The sequence below is a fragment of the Centropristis striata genome, chromosome 4 (genome assembly GCF_030273125.1).
Source record: "Centropristis striata isolate RG_2023a ecotype Rhode Island chromosome 4, C.striata_1.0, whole genome shotgun sequence".
In the NCBI taxonomy this organism is placed as follows: domain Eukaryota; kingdom Metazoa; phylum Chordata; class Actinopteri; order Perciformes; family Serranidae; genus Centropristis; species Centropristis striata.
This window is the reverse complement of record NC_081520.1, coordinates 19,067,526-19,087,221: the sequence shown is the minus strand read 5'-3', so window position 1 is coordinate 19,087,221 and position 19,696 is coordinate 19,067,526. Positions and strand designations below refer to the sequence as shown.

At 37.6% G+C, this 19,696-nt stretch overlaps 1 protein-coding gene across 3 annotated transcripts in view; it reads right to left on the bottom strand.

Annotated features, from left to right (window-relative positions):
* Positions 1-16,702, bottom strand: part of ets1 (v-ets avian erythroblastosis virus E26 oncogene homolog 1) — a 77,620-nt gene extending 60,918 nt beyond the window's left edge. For 2 of the 3 annotated variants that reach the window (XM_059330612.1, XM_059330615.1), the window contains exons 1-3: positions 16,611-16,702; positions 14,453-14,619; positions 2,719-2,866 (exon numbers count right to left, since the gene is read on the bottom strand). In XM_059330612.1, coding sequence (XP_059186595.1) covers positions 2,719-2,866; positions 14,453-14,521 — 217 coding nt within the window. In that variant the 5' untranslated portion in view covers positions 14,522-14,619; positions 16,611-16,702. Of the gene's footprint in view, positions 1-2,718; positions 2,867-14,452; positions 14,952-16,610 lie in introns of those variants that run through there. The other variant, XM_059330614.1, reaches the window with a different exon arrangement.
* Positions 16,703-19,696: the final 2,994 nt, after the last annotated feature.

Genomic DNA, 19,696 nt, shown 5'->3' with positions numbered 1-19,696 from the left:
CTAGATTTAATAATCTTAATTCAAGAAATCTTGTCAAGGTAAATTATCTGTCCATGCAGCAAGATCATTTCCCTCAGATTTACTGTTTTATCTGGTATTTAGGCTAAACACCTTTTTTTCAATGCAGGTGTCTAGAAGGCTCCTAGACCTTAGACCTGGTCTGCATCGTGGAGAATTTAGGAGCACAATGAAGGAAAAAAAAAAAGGTCAACGCTCGGTCATTTCTTTCCACTCAGCAATGTTTATGTCAACGGTTTAGCGCTGGGAGCAATGAAGTGAAGGCTCCAAAGGAGTGTGTCTCTGGCAACAAACATCAGCAAATCCCATCAAATCCTGACTCCCTCACACACACACACACACACTCAGGCCCCCTCCACCTCTCCAGAGACCAAACCAGAGGCTTGGGAAAAAGATGGCCGCCCTTTGGCCCCCTGTCTCACCCCCTGCATCCAGCTCAGGGAGGTGACGGAAGAAAGCCTGTACCCCCCCCAGCACCCCTACCCTCCTCCCGTGGCGTGCGTCCCAGACCGCCAGCATCAATCACTTTAGAGGACGAGAAGAGGCCGGAGTCAAACACAGGCAATGCACTGGAAGGAATGTTCCAGTTTAAAATAAAACTGGAGAAAAAAAATGGAAGAAGAAAGAATACAAAGAGAGGATTGGAGGAGGAAACATGCAGGACACTTGGTTGTCGTCAGAAGAGAAGAAGGAGAGAATTAAAGAGAGAGAGGGAGAGAGAGAGATAGTCAGGTCACTCTGCTCGGCCAGTTTATCGCTGCTGGCAGCTTTAATTTATCTCTTTTGTAAATTTTTTTGTCTTTTTTGGTCATTTTGTGACCAAAAGAAGATGTAAAAAGAAACAAAAATTACCAAAGAAAAAGACACAAAAAAGACACAAAAAGGCCAAAAAAAAGACACAAAAAAGACACAAAAAAGACACAAAAAGACGTAAAATCACCAAAAAAGAAACAAAAGACGTATAGTGACCAAAAAAGACCAAAGAAAAAGACCAAGAAAAGACACAAAAAGTTATTTTTTTATCTTGGTAAGAACCAAATAATCATCAGGTCACTCTGCTCGGGCCAGTTCATCACTGCTGGCAGCTTTAATTTATCTGGTTTTAAGAGTTAATTTCTTATTTTAAGCCTTTTTTCTTTTTATGTATTTTTTGGTCATTTTACATCTTTTTGTGTCTTTTTTTGGTCTTTTTGATTCTTTTTTCTGTCTTTTTTTCGTCACTTTGTGTCTTTTTACATCTTCTTTTGGCCACAAAATGACCAAAAAAGACATAAAAAATGTACAAAAAAGATAAATTAAAGCAGCCAGCAGTGATGAACTGGCCCGAGCAGAGTGACCTGATGATTATTTGTTTCCTACAAAGATTAAAAAAACTTTAGATTTAGAAGTGTTACATAATTTACCTTGTTTTAAGAGTTAATTTGTTATTTTAAGCGTTCAACATGCTCATGCTCTCTATGCATGAGAGAGAGAGGAGGGTGTCTGGTAAAGGCATTGCCCTCAGGGTCAGCATCGCCAACATCCAACACGAGTTAGTCTGTTCTAAGAAAACTACACCAGCGAGTATAAATGTGTGTGTCAGCTCTGCAGACAGGAATGCAAGAATACAGTGTGAAGACTTTTCTTTGCACTAAGTTGTTTATTTGGAATGAACTACTGACTATATTTTGACCATTATGTATCAAAGCATGTGCAGTATGAGTGAAAAAAGAAGATTTACAAACAACTGACACCATAAATGAAATAATTGGGGTATTTTTTCGGAAAGCTTATGAGGGAAAGAAATTTAGAGTAACTTCAGCTCTGTATAAAGGAGAAATAGTTCCTCTCTTTATATCAAGGAGAAATGGGAAAAGGAGCTCGGGGAACAAATATCTGAAGAAGAATTGGTTGTCATGTGTGAAACACAGTGCATGTCCACTAGCTGCAGGACCTGGAGAGAGTTGAACTGGAAATATTTGATCCGGTATTTTATTACTCCTAAAATCAGGAGGGGAGTTGTATCAATCCAGCAACCATGTCACATATATTTTGTGTCTTCCGAAAGGATAAAAAGATATTGGGATGAAATAAGGCAGACCTTAAAAAAAATTACAGGATACGAGATACCCAAATCTTGTAAGGTATCTTGTACTTGGGACATTTGACAGGTGATGTTGTACAAAAAGAGGATCAGTGTCTAATTAAAATATTGTTATCAGCAAGTAAAAAGTCAATCACAAGACTATGGTAAAGGCCAACACCTCCCACTGAGTCCGACAGTCATCCAATCACTGTTCAGCAGCACAACAACTGCCGTCGCTAACTGTGCACAGCATCCGCCGCCGATCGTAAACAAACCTGCATCTCTAACTGTGCACACGGTGCTTGTTGTAAATGCTAGGTCGCTAAGTGAACACATGTTGCTGCAGCACATACACACTGTACTGCTACAGAGCTAACAGTTAGCCTGTTAGCACATACACACTGTACTGCTACAGAGCTAACTGTTAGCCTGTTAGCACATACGCACTGTACTGCTACAGAGCTAACTGTTAGCCTGTTAGCACTGTGTAACTGTGAAGCACTGCTGCTGCTCTGTCGCACGTCACTATCCTCTATCCTCTCATCCCCCCACTATGAAAGGGGCTAATGATAAAAAAGTGCATTCTATCTCTTCTTCTACTGTATTTCAGATTCCTGTCTGTGTCCGTTTCCTACCTGTGGGGCACATGTCGTGTCCGTTGGGCACCTCCTGCAGCGGGATGTCCTGGATGTAGAGGGGCTGTGATGGGTAGTACTGCTGCTGGGGGTGGACCACCCCTGGGAGCCCGGTCTGAGGGCCCACTGCCACGCCTCCACTGTGCCTCTGGACACAAACACACGGTACGGTAAGTATAGATGCATATGGTAAGTTATTACACAGGTCATTTACTGTTGAATGCTTGATTTTATCTGCTTCAACGTGCTGTTGAAGAGCAGTTTTCCACACCTCCTAGATGTGAAAGTACAAGAAGTCTGAGTGGTTGACCCAACTGGATTCAAACAAGACAAATAAAGCATGACATGTTATTTTATAAACATTATATAAATCATTGAGCTCTATAAAAGCTATTATAGTGTTTATCAACAGGGTGTGTAAGGGGTGTAGTTAGTGCTGACAATAACTCAAGTGATCTAGGTAACTGTAAACAGCTTTTCATTTGCATATATTGAAAATTTCAACCGCATTCATCCATCCACTAGCTTTACGCTATTATTAGGTTTCTCGAGATGAGCAATAGGTGGCGCCAATTCTCCAGTCAGCAAACCATTAAATAAAAAAATTAAAAATGACAAAGTGACAAGATTTAACCCAAAAGTCAACATTATAATTTGTAGTTGTGTAATTTAACTTATATATATATATAACGTAATGGACTACTCCATTCCATTGCACTGAGTCTAATTTTTTTTATGAATATACCAAATTTTCCACCTCAGCAAAGCTTAAAACATTTTGCAATACTTGGAGATTTTTTCCTTCCTTTGTTGTTAAGCACAAATACAAAAAATGCCTGTAATGCTTTTGTTTCAGATGAGGAATTAGCAACTAGAAACATTTTCAAGTTTCGGATGGAATTCAAACCGAAAAAAAGCTGGAAAAACAGCTCGAACAAAGTTGAATAAAGTTAAATTCCAACCACATCCATCACACTTGAAGTGAACTCACCAGTGTTTTACTGCTCTGAAAACACTCCACTGTGTGTTTTTTAATGTAACAATAAGTTTAGCCAGAGTTTTATCTGTTGAAAAACGTTTATTTATGTGCTCAGGGATGTAATGAAAGATTGAGCTGAAAACAACTAATCAAACTATCCAGTGGCTTTGGCCGGCAGGGCAACCTTGGATTCTGAAAACAGTTTTTTTCCATTGTTTTCCCGCACAGATAACCCTCGCGGCTAAATTCGACTCATTCAGTTTATCTAGTGCCGTGTTGATTTATCCCGCTTATCACAGAAACGTTCACGTAAGAGGTCGCAGCAGAAGGGAAGTTTAGAGTCAGCACTCGACAGAGGAGCCGGGAGAGATATGAAGTTCTGGTGCATACAGAAGATAGTAGAGAGGGAGATAGCCACGGGGCCATTTTTAGCATATCAAGCCTTCTTTTGACAACAAACACACAAAAAAAACTCCATAGATATTGTTTCAGTTTGGAAGTGATGTGAACAGGGGATTGACATTTTTCTCAGCTAGAATAAAATGTGCTCTTTTTAACTTACCGTATTAAATAAGGGTTGAAAAAGTATTTTTATAATAAAATGTTGGTAAAGTCCTTGTAATATAGTCTCCACACTGCAAAAAAGAGTGTCTTAGACTTAGTGTTTCCTTCTTTCCTTAATGTATAAATCTGAACTCTTGTTTCTTTACTCAGCTGCTTCAGTTTGATTCATTTCTGTGGTAGTTTTTCAGAGATATGAACACAGTTGCGATTTATTGGGATTTTTGTATCTAAACTCTCAAAAGACAAAGAGAAAAAGGGAATAATGTTCCTCTCCTGTCTCCTTGTCTCCTCTCCTGTCTCCTCCACTGTCTCCTTGTTTCTTCTACTGTCTCCTTGTCTACTCTCTCATCTCCTTTTCCTGTCTCCTCCACTGTCTCCCCGTCTCCTCTCCTGTCTCCTCTCCTCTTTGTCTCCTCTCCTGTCTCCTCTTTCATCTCCTCTCCTCGTCTCCTCCACTGTCTCCTTGTTTCCTTTCTTGTTTCCTCTCTCATCTCCTCTGCTGTCTCCTCCACTGTCTCCTCTCTTGTCTCCTCTCCTGTCTCCTCCACTGCCTCCTTGTCTCCTCTCCTGTCTCCTTGTCTCCTCCCCTGTCTCCTCTCCTGTCTCTTTGTCTCCTCTCCTGTCTCCTTGTCTCCTCTCTCATCTCCTTGTTTCCTCTCTTGTCTCCATTCCTGTGTCCTCCACTGTCTCCTTGTCTCCTCTCTTGTCTCCTCTCCTGTCTCCTTGTCTCCTCTCCTTACTTTTTCACTGAAGTTGTGACTCTTCCAAATCTCCTCCACCATAAAACTAAGCCCTTCTTTTCTTTTGGTAACATTTATTCACCAATGGTCTGATAACATCAATGTTTACCTAAAGGTCAATGGAGGAAAATGGTTCAATTCAATAAAGGTAAAGTCTGATCATGCAGTAAACACATCCAGAGATACAGAGAATACACACTGGTTTTTGACAAAGACATTGTGAACAGAACATTTAAGTTGCTTGTAAACTTTTGCCCTGTAGTATACCTACGCATATTATATACTATGTACATAGGCTACACATCATATGTGAAACTGACTGACTGGCCGTCTGATAAGCAGCCCTGCAGTATTTATCAGGAGCCGGCCAGCTTTATGGATGGCAAACAGGACCAGAGGATCAGGGAGGCCAGTTTACGAGGGTCTTTAGAGGTTTGCGTGGGACGCTGCCTCCTCCTATCAGCCCAGTCAACAGGGGGGGGGGGGGCATGGATGATTTATGGATTAGACAGAGAGACTGACAGAGATAACAATGGAGATAACATCGACACCGTTCAAGTGTGGAGTAACTTTCCATTCAGAGGCCACAAATCACCTGGAGTCAATTTAGAGAACGGACAGAGACGTTAATTATGTTGTTGATGGAGTCTTGTATGCCTTCAGTTTGGATTATCTAAATCAGGGGTCTCAAACTCAAATTACCTGGGGGCTGCTGGAGGCAGTATCAAAATGACCAAAAAAAGACACAAAATGACTAAAAAAAGACACAAAATGACCAAAAATACACATAATTACCAAAAGAGACACAAACTGACCAAAAAAACCCCACAAAATTATTAAAAAAGACACAAAATTATTTAAAAAAGACAGTTATTAAAAAAAGACAAAGTTATTAAAAAAGACACAAAATTATTTTAAAAAGATACAAATTTATCAAAAAAAGACACAAAATTACCAAAAAAAGTCATTAAAGGGACCTTCCACACACAACACGGTAAAGTGCCATTCATATAAAACTCACATTAAACTTTCATATCAAGGTGAGGGCCACAAAATATCGTCACAAGGGCCGCAATTGACTAACCCTAACCCAGATAAGTGTCTGCTCTGGATAAAGTGATGCGGTAGACCACAACATCAACTAAACATGGATAAAATGAACAAGGATGTCTTCATTTGTTCTAAGGGAAGTCAACAACATATTTGAGGCAACATATTGTCACTCTGCTAGAGATGTTTACATGTTAGAGATGTTAAAGTTATCTTTAACATCTCTAACGTTAGCCTAACCCTTTCTAACGTTAGGCTAAAGTTAGCTAATGTTAACCTAACCCTTTCTAATGTTAGGCTAAATTTAGCTAACGTTAGCCTAACCCTTTCTAATGTTAGGCTAAAGTTAGCTGACATTAGCCTAACCCGTTCTAATGTTAGGCTAAAGTTAGCTAACGTTAGCCTAACCCTTTCTAATGTTAGGCTAAAGTTAGCTGACATTAGCCTAACCCGTTCTAATGTTAGGCTAAAGTTAGCTAACGTTAGCCTAACCCTTTCTAACGTTAGGCTAAAGTTAGCCTAACCCTTTCTAATGTTAGGCTAAAGTTAGCTAACATTAGCCTAACCCTTTATAATGTTAGGCTAAAGTTAGCTAACGTTAGCCTAACCCTTTCTAATGTTAGCCTACCGTTAGCTTCTAGCTGCGTTGGACATCATGTCACTTTGTTTGCTGGGAGTTCATTGGCCTGTTTTGTGCTAGTTTTTGTACTTTGGCAATCGTACGATTGTTAGCTGTTGTCCAAAGGGCTCTAGATATACTAACGTTAACTTTTGGAGCTTAGCTTCATTAAATTATCTGTAAATAACCAAATGTTAGCAATGTTGTGCTGAATTATTAATGTAAATACTGTAGCTCCAAACTAACAGAGGAAGTCTTGGTAAAGATGGTAGAAAGGCTTGTTGTCCTTGAAACGTATGCAACTTAAACCTGAACATATTTAATTTTACCATGAACCATTAATTGCATATTGAAGCGCAACATTTTAGACAACTTTCTCAACAATAAAATTATTAATATAACCATCCAATGCATAGTTAAGGCCCTTTTGGTGACTTTGAGATGATATATAATCTTCCCGTCTCCAAAAATTATCAATTGGCTCCTGTGAAATATCTCCTACTGTGATGGTTGCCATAGCGCCTGTCACTCAATGTTGTCCGAGTGAGTGGAGGGGGCGGGGCTTAGCCATAAGTTAATTGTCATGTGTTCAGCTTATCTGAACTGCAGTGTCTGCACTTACCTGACGTGTAATTAAATGCACCTGTGTGTTGAAAAGTAAAGCCCAGGTGTAATTAATTACTATAACGGGCTGCTGTTCCAGGCTGTGATCTTTATGGATCTGAGCTGTCGTTAATGTTATTACTGACACCTGCCATATCTGCCATAAAGAACACCAGAGGCTGCGTCTGGAAACACGTCATATAGTTTCACCATATTTACCCTCTGACAGTTTATTGGTGCATATTGCATAAAAAGTGTGAAAAATACTTAATACAGTAAGTGTGGCCTCACAATACAATATTATGACAATACTAAAGTGATGATACAATATTATTACTAACATTTATCGTTATGTATTACTATATTTAGTAGAAAGTCTCCAAAGGAAAATATAATTATTTTCTGTCTGTTCATTTAACTTTAATATTTATACCCAAAAATCTATGAAACATGGGCCCCTCTATTATCTTATTTTGAGAAATGTACAGCCCTCCCACAAGATTAATAATTAAAAGAAGGCAAATAGCCTATTTGTACTGTCCACTTTTTCTCTTTTGTTATTTTTTATTTGCTTTTTATTTTTATTTCATTTATTTTAGTTTATCTTTATTCAATTTATATTACAGTATTATTTTAACCTTGTATATATTTTCATGCCTGTAACTTTTTTTCAACATTTGAGGTGTGCTTCTCGCTCGCCAGTTTATTTTCATTATTTATTTATTTATTTTATTTTATTTTATTTTTTCGTATTGAAAGCATGATGGGGATGGGTGGTTGGGAGAAAATAAGAAAAATGATGTATGTTTAATATCTGTGATGAATGTTCATTTCTTCAAATAAAAACATGTTAAAAAAAGAAATAAAATACATACAAAAAAACCTTTAATATTTATTATTGGAGAAAAATGGGATTGTTCAGATAGCAGGCTGACCAACAGTCATAAAAAATGATCATAAGTGTAACATGCAACTGCAAACTGAACTGTTGGTATCACAGTCTACATATAATAATATTAATTTAATAATAATAACAACAACAACAGACGTTTACTGTAGCATTACAGCTATTTTGCAGCCTTTTCACCAACTCATCAGCTGGGGTATATGAATGTAAATATGTGTAAAAAAAATTGCTCAGCACCCTCTGGTGGACTGAGGAAAGGTTCTTCTATATTTTCCATATTGATAATATATATATAATAAATTATTGGTACTTTACGCCCATGTATCAATATATGTTATATATATATATTTACTATGCTGTAATGATTTTTTCCTCCACAGTGAACATTTTATAGATGCGACGTGAAACTCTACAGCAGTCGGAGGAGGCAGAAAATCATCCAAAAATGTTTGAAACCTCAATTTACTTCACACTAAAGTTCCTGTTATATATATAAATATATATATTAGTGGTGGATCCATAAGGAGGTACTGATTCTTGACGCTGCCTGCTGCTTCAGAGCTGTTTAACGTATAATGTGGCACGCTGCGATGTCTCTATTTAATATGACAAAAATATTTTGTGAAGGAAACTGAATCAGAAAGTGAGCTGCATGTCAATCCAAACTAAAGCTGTGTTACATGTTCTACAGTAGGAAGTCTCATTGTGTCCTCTGTTGTGTTTTCAGTGTTAATAATTTTGAGTTGAGAGTTGATTTTGGAGTTGTTTTAACACTTGTAGTGATAAAAAAAAGCTTCTGCCAGCGTTGTTACATGTTAACACCTGAGTTAGATTCACTTCAGCTGGAGTTGATTTTCAGATTTTGTGACTTGTATGTTCGGTTAAAGACAGAATGCACTTTTAGTGTATCGTAAAACAAAACAATGAGTGTTAATTATCACATTAGTGAAAGGAAATAACATGATTTTAGGGTTGAAAATACACTTATGTGGTGTCATAAAACAACAGCAAGGGTGTCAAAGATTCAACACGATTAAAGAGTTAAAATATTAACTAGGGCCGGGACTCAATGCGCCCTTTTTCTTTTTACGTGTTAATTTTTGTGTAATTAATTAATCTTAATCAACCATTAAAGTCCCGGCCCTAATATTAACACTTTTCAAAGTGTAATTTTAACTCAGAATCCGTGAGAACTATATAAACTCAGAAAAAGTGTTAAATTTAACTCTGTGAGTTGAATTAACACTCCAGATTATAGGACGTCTCACTGTGTCTTATGTTACATGTCCTACAGACTCACTGTGTCCTGTAGTTTATCATAAATAACTTTATGTTACATGATCTACTAAGGTGAAGCCTCACTGTGTCTTCTACACAGCAAAATCGGGAGTGTTAATTCAACTCAGAGAGTTAAATTTAACACTTTTTTGAGTTTATATAGTTCTCACGGATTCTGAGTTAAAATTACACTTTGAAAAGTGTTAATATTTTAACTCTTTAACAGTGTTAAATATTTGACACCCTTGGTGTTGTTTTATGACACCACATAAGTGCACTTTTAACTCGAAATTGTGTTTTTCCTTTTCACTTTGAGTGTTAATTTGTATCATACATCTTGTTATTTTGACACAAAGTGTAATTTCAACACTAAAATCGTGTTATTCCCTTTCACTGTGAGTGTTCATTTTTAACATACATTGGGTTACTTTGACACACAAAGTTTTTTTTAACCCTAAAATCATGTTATTTCCTTTCACTAATGTGATAATTAACATTCATTGTTTTGTTTTACGACACATTAATAGTGCATTCTGTCTTTAGCCAAACATACAAGTCACAAAATCTGAAAATAAACTCCAACTGAAGTGAAAAAAGACACAAAAATGACCAAAAAAGACAGAAAAATGACACAAAATGACTAGAAAAAGAGACAAAATGACAAAAAAGAGACAAAATGACAAAAAAGAGACACAACAGACACAAAATGACCAAAAAAGACACAACAGACAAAAATGACCAAATAAGACACAAGAAAAGACACAAACTGACTAGAAGAAAGACACAAAATGACTAGAAAAAAAGACACAAAATGACAAAAAAAGACACAAAATGACAAAAAAGACACAAAATAACTAAAAAAGACACAACAACAGACAGAAAATGACCAAAAAAGACACAAAATAACTAAAAAGAGACACGACAACAGACAGAAAATGACCAAAAAAGACACAAAAAAGACATGAAAGGGATTCAGAAATGAACAAAATAGTCCAAGACATAGAGTTAACATGTAACTCGCTTGATTGACAACGCTGGCAGAGTTTTTTTTTATCACTACAATGTTAAAACAACTCCAAAATCAACACTCAACTCAAAATTATTAATACTGAAAAAACAACACTACAGATTTTGCTGTGTAGTTTCTCATAAATCACCTTTGCAGTGAAGTGGCTGCTGGCATTTTCCTTTTAATTGCTGCAGGCTTCTTAGAATCCTTGATTTCTTCGCCTCCCCCCTTTTGTTCTCTGCAGCAGAAGTCCGTCACTAAACATCTAAACTAAAACACACCGGTTCCTGCTGCTGTTTGCTGATAATTCATGTAAATTCAGGAGAATAGAGCGAGTGAGGTGATCCAGGCTCACCTTTTGACCACGTCTGCCCTGCTATACAGTAGTCTCAATTTCAAAGGCAAGCCCCGCCACCTGAGCCAATTAGGAGGCGGGGAGCTGTATCCTTCAGTGTTTTCTACCAGGCCAGGGTGGGGTTGACATTTGCATATAACCTCAGTCTCTTATCCTAATGTGCCGGCGCTCTGCATACAAATGGAGGCATTTATTTTGCCGCTCCTTGGCCTTCACCCTTCAAATGCTCATCTGACAGGAATCCCAATGTTCCCCGCTACCTCCGTCTCTGACTCTGTATTCAGCTCTCTCATTTGGAAACCGTTAAGAGCCTTGGTGTTCCTGCAAACAGACCGCCGCGGAGCGCCGAGCGGGAGGCTTAGCCCAGGAAAGTGTTATTCAGCGGGGATGGTCTGACTCCAATTTGATTGGTTAGTGGCAAGGTTGGAGGCCTTCAGGTCTCAATATTTACAATATTACTGGCTAAAGAGAAGTGCATCTTGCAGCCAGGTGGTTGTGCAACACAGAGGCTGAGGGTGATTGTGTGTGTGTGTGTGTGTGTTTTAGAATCTTTATGTACAGTACACCAGAGGCTGCGTCATATAGTTTCACCATATTTACTCTCTGACAGTTTATTGTTGCATATTGGTCAATATTGATCATACAAAGTGTGAAAAATACATAGTTTACAGCAGCTATTCTCAACCTGGGGGTCCCGATCCCGATTGGGGCCGCAAGATGATTTCTGGCGGTTGCCAAATCATTTTGCAAGTCAGCTCTGTCTCCACTGTGTTAAAGTGTTCATGTGTTAATGTGTTTTAGTCTTTTTGGTCATTTAATGACTTTTTTCTTCGGTCATTTTGTGTCTTTTTTTTGTCATTTTGTGTCTTTTTTTGTCATTTTGTGTCTTTTCTGGTCATTTGGTGTCTTATTTTGGTCATTTTGTGTCTTTTCTGGTCATTTTGTGTCTTTTTTGTCTTTTTGTCATTTTGTGTCTTTTTCTGGTCATTTTGTGTCTTTTTTTGGTCATTTTGTGTTTTTTCTGTTCATTTTGTGTCTTTTTTGTCATTTTGTGTCTTTTTTGGTCATTTTGTGTCTTTTTCTGGTCATTTTGTGTCTTTTTTTGGTCATTTTGTTTCCTTTTTTGTCATTTTTTGTCATTTTGTGGTCAATTTGAGTCCTTTTTTGCTTACTTTTATGTACTTTTTTGGTCATTTTGTGGTCAATTTGAGTCCTTTTTTGCTTACTTTTATGTACTTTTTTGGTCATTTTGTGTCTCTTTTTGATCATTTTGTGTCATTTTGTGGTCAATTTGATTATTTTTGGGGTAATTTTGTGTCTTTTCTGACAAATCCGAAAGTATCAAGTTATTACTTTCCAAGGAGTCTCTGGCTTGAAGGTGACTGTTACACACTCAGGAGGTCAGAATGGACCTTAAAACTTATAGCAAAGGACTTAGATTAAAAGTAACAATAAAATATAAAAAATATATATAACAACATGCATGTTAAATTGGGGGTTGCCACTCAAAAAGGTTGAGAATAGCTGGTTTACAGTAACGGTGGCATCACAATACAATATTATCACAATACTAAAGGGATGATACAATATTATTACGAACATTTATAATTATTTATTACTATATTTACTGAATAGAAAGTCTCCAAATGAAAATATAATTATTTTCTGTCTGTTCATTTAACTTTGACCAAGTCTGCCCTGGTATACAGTAGTCTTAATTTCAAAAGCAAGCTCAATATTTACTATATTACTGGCTAAAGAGAAGTGCATGTTGCAGCCAGGTGGTTGTGCAACACAGAGGCTGAGGGAGATTTCACAGCCTTGGAGAAAATTTGTTCAACACCTCTGTTTCGTTAACGTTTGACGAAATCACAAAGAACAGCATGTACAGATACGCTACTATTAGTGCAACTCTGGTGGACTCCACTGCAAGGTTATAATAGTTTTAGTTTTAATTTCGTTGTCAATTTTTGTTTTCAAATTCAGTTCGTTTTAATTAGTTTTTAGAGTGAGTTTGCTAGTTTTAATACGTTTTTATTTTTTGGAAAATTCTTAGGTTTAGTTTTTATGAGTTGTAGTTTTTTTGTAATGAGGTATTTGTTGGGTGCCAGATTCAAGAAAGTCACAATAAATGTTGCCTGTCATTTTTGTAAATTTGTCTATTTTTCCCGTAAATTCCTCACTTTTTTCTTGTTAATTTGTCATTTTTTTCTTGTAAATTTGACAATTTTTTCCCGTAAATTCCTCACTTTTTTCTTGTTAATTTATCACTTTTTTCTTGTTAATTTGTAATTTTTTTCTCGTAAATTTGTTACTTTTTTCTCATAAATTTGACAATTTTTTCCCGTAAATTCCTCACTTTTTTCTTGTTAATTTATCACTTTTTTCTTGTTAATTTGTAATTTTTTTCTCGTAAATTTGTTACTTTTTTCTCATAAATTTGTCACTTTTTTCTCGTAAATTCCTCACTTTTTTCTTGTTAATTTGTCACTTATTTCTCGTAAATTTGAGAATTTTTTTAAATTAGTTTTAGTGTTAGTTTTTTTGTAATGGGGTATTTGTTGGGTGCCAGATTCAATAAGGTCACAATAAATGTTTCCTTTATTTCCTTTGTCTGATCCATCTCAGCCCCAATAAGTTTATTAAGTCATAAAACCAGATAGATGAAATAGATTTCATATCAACCAAAAAGGTTTACGGATGAAAAAAGTTGACAAAGATGAAAACGAAGGACATTTTCACTATAATATTAGTTAGTTTTAGGTAGTTTTGGAACCACAAAATACAGTTTCAGTCAGTTATGTTTTTTTAAAAACTCTCGTTTTTATTTTTATTTCAGGTAACGAAAATGTTTTTTCAATTCTAGTTTTTGTTGTTTATAATAACTTTGCTCCACTGGAGATAGAGAGTGTTACTGCCAGCTGATGGAAACCAGAGTTGTAGCCAGGGGTATGCCATATCGTATCATTCACGATAATATTGGTATATATTTTTTTATGGTTAAAAAAAATGCATATCATGATATTGGCAACATTCCTACTTCTTGATGTAGTGGTTAAAGTTGTTTTCATCACAAAAAGCTACTTACTCTCTGTTGCTAAACACATGCAGCTTTCAAAATAAGAGCACGCTGTGTTAACAGAATCCACCACAGAACTTACAAGAAGACTGTCAAAATAAGATGCCTTAAATAAAATATACAAGAACCTTTATTCTCCTTTACAAAATGTCATTAAAATATGCCCCCCGGAACCCCTAAATGGTTATCTTTTTATTATTTGCTCATACTCAAGAGTAAGGAGTCAAGAGTAAACGTTTTTGTATTTGGCAACTGTTGAGATTTGCACTTAACAATACATTTTAGATATTTATTTATTCATACAGACTAAAAAAACATATTTTCTACATCTTTTTAAGTATTTCGTAATATCGTGAAGAATAATCCTTATCGCAAAAATAGCCTGAAATATCGTGATATTCTTTTAGGGCCATATTGCCCAGCCCTAGTTGTAACACATATTTGCTCCCTGCATGCACACATTCCTGCACACTCATTCCTGCCTGCTGGCTGTGTGGCAGGTAGCTGAGGCAGCTCTAACAACGGAGGTAATTTACGAGGGGAGGTCTTACCATCGCGCCCAGACGGTCACAGGGGTGAAGGGCCGGGTAGGAAGAAACTGGATCCATGTAGTAACTCATGACGGACGCTGTGGCCTGCTGAAGGGATCAACACAGTAACGGACGGGGCAGGGCGGAGCCTCGATCTATCACAGGCTGTTTACACTGGCTGGTATATACTGAGAGAGAGAGAAGGGAAGGGGTCAGAAAGAGAAAGGGGGACAGTGAGCACTGCAAAAAAGTGTGTAAACAAGTGCCCACAAATGGAGAAAACATAACAAAATGTCCTTCAAGATGGCCTTCCAGTGGAGAAAATGTTATAAAGTCTCCTCTACACTGCAGAAAAGGTGTTTAAAAAACAGATAAAACAGTAAATCTGAGGGAAATGATCTTGCTGCATGGACAGATAATTTACCATGACAAGATTTCTTAAATTAAGATTAGTAAATCTAGAAATAAGCATATTGAACACTTAAAATAAGAAATTAACTCTTAAAACAAGATAAATTAAAGCTGCAAGCAGCGATGAACTGGCCCGAGCAGAGTGACCTGATGATTATTTGTTTCTTATCAAGATAAAAAGAAAGGTTTTGTGTCTTTTTTTGGTGTTTTTTTGTCTTTTTGTGTCTTTTTTTGTAATTTTACATCTTCTGTGTCTTTTTTTGGTAATTTAATGTCTTTTTTTGTCTTTTTCTTTGTCATTTTTTGGTCATTTAGTGTCTTTTAACATCTTCTTTTGGTCACAAAATGACCAAAAAAAGAAAAAAAATGTACAAAAGAGATAAATTAAAGCTGCCAGCAGTGATGAACTGAACCCGAGCAGAGTGACCTGATGATTATTTGTTTCTTACCAAAATAAAAAAAAACTTTAGATTTAGAAGTGTTAGATAATTTACCTTTTGTTAAGAGTTAATTTCTTATTTTAAGCGTTCAACATGCTTATTTCTAGATTTAATAATCTTAATTTAAGAAATCTTGTCAAGGTAAATTATCTGTCCATGCAGCAAGATCATTTCCCTCAGATTTACTGTTTTTATCTGTTTTTTAAACACCTTTTTTGCAGTGTAGCTGGGTTCCAATAACATCTATCATCAGCTTTTAAAAAACACATCATCCCATATAATCTTTGTCTGATTTATGGTTTACAGGATGTCTTTTAAATCAAACTGCTGATTTTTATGTGGAAAAAAAGAAGATTTTAGCTGAAGAAAACCAATCCATGCAGAATCTTGTCAACCTAACATTTCCATCTCTTCCCTCTCCTCTCTTCGCTCTCTCCTTATAAAAAAAAACTGCCTCCTCCTCTCATCTGCCTCTCCTCCTCTTTCTCCTCCTCTTTCTCCTTCCTCTCCACCTCCTACACACTTTGCTTATCACTTAACATTGTTTACTTGAAGCAGCGTCAACAAAAGAGACTGGAAACGGAGCTGCAGGATCACATTAGAGGAGGGATGGTGTATATGGGCAGTGGCAGGTCCCATCCTCCTCACATTCATATGTTAAGCAATTTGGCATATCTAGTTTGTGGCAGCTGCTGACAGACTGAGGGGGAAAGATGTGCCACTGCTCAATGCTTGCAGATGTTCAGCAGCTCAAAAAGACTCAGATGCGCTTGTTTCAGAGAGAGAAAAAAGTACTCAAAGTGAATAATGTGCAAATTAGTTGTCATTCAAATGCATGCACTACCTTTAGGCTTAATGTAACTCATATGGAGAGGAAATAAGAAGAAATTAATGCTAAATAAAAGCAAAGCATATAACCCTAATAATGCATTTTAACATATAAATAGATTATTATTGTGCAGGATCTATTTGAAGTCGCACAAAGTGAAAGGAATTAAAAATATTGGGGTAAAGTTCATTTTTTAACGAGATCAAAAAAAACGTGCATGCAACTTTAATTTGCGTTTTTTCTGAGATTATTTCTCAGCAAGGTCGCAACAATAAGCAGAGATGAAACAGCGCATTTTAATTATAAATGATATAAATAAATAAATAAAAATAAGCGCGCTGGCTGCACGCTTTATGAGAATTCCTGACGGGAGAAAGAGAAAGTTTAAAGGCAACACTTTCACCCTGCTGCTGCATCAAAGCAGCGATCATATCACACAGATTCTCCTCCCAGCTGTGGATTTACAGATGATTTCAGAAGAATAAAACTTTGCACTTACCGACTGCGGTGTGAGAAGTTTCCTGTAAACTGGATCTCCGGGCAGCTGAGTGTGACAGCTGAGCGCTGGACTGCAGAGATGCTGTACCTGCTGCAGCGATCCCACAGAGGGAAGAATATTATGCACACTGCTAGTCCCTCCCTCAATCACACGGTGATCCTCTCCAAATTCTGTGTGTGTCTCCCTGTGTGTGTGTGTGTGTGTGTGTGTGTAGTCTTTAGACTTACACATGCAGCCACAGTACAGGTGTAAACTGGTAGAGAGCCTGTGGTGGGCTTTACTGGGTTTAGTGTGACTAAACTTTTCCAGTCTAACATCCCTTTACTGTAATATTCCCTGTTATAACCCTGTGGGTGAAGGCTTCAATAGAATCAGGAGGAAGTTGTGTTTTGCAGGGAAATTAAACAATAAAGTCAACAAGACTAATAGACCACAATAATGACAGTGGTGGACTCTGTGGTGGGGACCAGCATGTACACCAGTGACCTCAAACTCAAATTACCTGGGGGCCGCTGGAGGCAGTATGAAAATGACCCAAAAAAGACACAAAAATCCTAAAAAAAGACACAAAATTACCCAAAAAGTAATATTCATATCAAGGTGGGGGCCACAAAATATCGTCACGAGGGCCACAATTGGCCCGCGGGCCCCATTGTCTGTTGCTTCTATGAAGCCGAACTCAATGTAACTTTCATGGTACCCTCTCTCTCTCTTTTTGAGATATTTTGCATTTTCGTCTCCCTGACGCGTCGCCATTTTTCCATTAGCTCTGTGTTTCTGTTGTTAGGTGAGGTTACCACTAGGGGAGGTTACCGCTAGTTGAGGTTACCCCTAGGTGAGATTACCGCTAGGTGAGGTTACCGCAAGGTGAGGTTACCCCTAGGTGAGGTTACCGCTAGGTGAGGTTACCGCTAGGTGAGGTTACCGCAAGGGGGCACCCTTTTTTAACATTCTCTCCACTAGAAGGGCACCCTAACGGGCACCTTTCTTTACTTTCTCTCTACTAGAAAGGCACCCTTTTTTTTTACATTCTCTCTACTAGAAGGGCACCTTTTTTTTACATTCGCTTTATGATAAGGGTACCCTAAAGGGCACCTTTCTTTACATTCTCTCCACTAGAAGGGCACCCTAGATGACTCTTCATCATGTTTTCTCCATTTAAAGGCATCCTGAGGAGGATTTTATCACATTTTATCCACTGGAAGGGCACCCTGTGGACAATTTATCATGTTTTCTTTCTTTGCAGGCATCCTAGAGGGCACTTATTAAAATGTTTTCTCTGCTCAGAAGGACACCCGAGATGACACATCATCATGTTTTCTCCCTTTCCAAGACTCTCTGGTTGCCACTTCAGCACATTTTCTCCCTTTAAGGGCACACTGTGGACAATTTATCATGTTTTCTCCTAGAGTAAAAACCTTTTTATGTTTTTGTCTGCCAGAAGGACAACCAAGATGACACATTTTGCAGCATTTTTTTAATATTAGGGGCACCAAGGTGGTAACCCAGATCTATGTTCTCTCACTGTTTTGGTTGATATTTCAATAAAACATTACCAGTTTTAATTCAAGCTAAATTTGAATTATGTTTTTGTTTGTTTTCCTCCAAGCCAAAAGTCTTACTGGGAAAAATAGCAGGAAAGAGGCAGGAAAAGATCAGACAGGGAGGGGGAGGGAGGGGGGGTGATAATAACGACAATGGCTGATCTTCCTGTGATGTTGTCATCTGGAAAAAACAACAACATCTGCTCCTGTATGTGTGTCACACTACAAACAAGACATACAGTACGTGTCAATCAATTTTTTTAATCAAACCCTCTTATTTTAAAATGATCTGGTAAACATCTCCCGACAGATTGTCCCTGCACGGAGAGCCTCTAAAACCTGGCACCGAACGAGACTCAAACGAACCATTAGAATAACCGTCGCCGTCAAATCAATTTGTTTCAGGTCCTGCCAGAATGCACCTGCGAAGCATCTGCTTGTTGAATATTTATTTAGTGTACATCACTGACCATCATATCATCCTCCACCTCGTTCCTCCTAACAGCATGTGGGACACTGATTAAAGCGTTGACACAAACGTTGAGCACTCTTCTGCGAAATGAGAAGTTCCTCCCTCGTACAAGGCCAGATCTACATCCACCTGCTCTGATAGAGGATGGAGATAACCAGGTGAGAGTGGAAGCTTTATCTATTTGCCTATTTATCGCTTTATTTGTTTATTTATTTCCACGCCGTGAGGTTGCAAGCTTTCCGTTGCATTGCTACCTCACCGCACAGTGCAGTCTCTCTCTCTCTCTTCTTCTCTCTCTCTCTATCAGCCTAACACTCAACACTTGCGAGTCATCTGAAACACCTTGTGGCTCCATGATAATTCCGTGACCCCAGCGCAGCATTTGTTTGAATTAGAAAGTGCACGGTTCAATCCTCCTGACAGCCACTGCTCTTAACAGTAAATCTTAAAAGTCTTGGGGTAAGGAGGTGTGTGTGTGTGTGTGTGTGTGTGTGTTCTTGTACTTCCTACATAGTGAGGACCGGAACATGTTTTTAACCAACAGAGTGAGGACATTTTTGCAAAGTGAGGACATTTCAGCCGGTCCTCACTTGTTTGAGAGTTCAGATTGTGTTTTAGGGTTCAGGTAAATATTAGGTTTATGTAAAGGTAACCATGTATTAAGGTTAGGGTTGGATATTTAGTTGTGACGGTGACGGTTAGGGTTAGGGAACAAGGTTATTATGAAAATAAAACGAAAATAACGAAAACTGGAATTGAAGAAACATTTGCGTTAACTGAAATAAAAAAAAGAGTTAAAAAAAAAGATAATTACCTGAAACTGTATTGTGAGGTTACAAAACTAATGTCTTTCATTTTCGTCTTTGCCTTAATCCATCTTCATTATGTATGAAAAAAGTTGACAAAGGAAAGTGTGTGTGTGTGTGTGTGTGTGTGTGTGTGTTCTTGTACTTCCTACATAGTGAGGACCGGAACACTTTTTTAACCAACAGAGTGAGGACATTTTTGCAAAGTGAGGACATTTCGGCCGGTCCTCACTTCTTTAAAGGCTTTTTTGAGATTTCACAGTT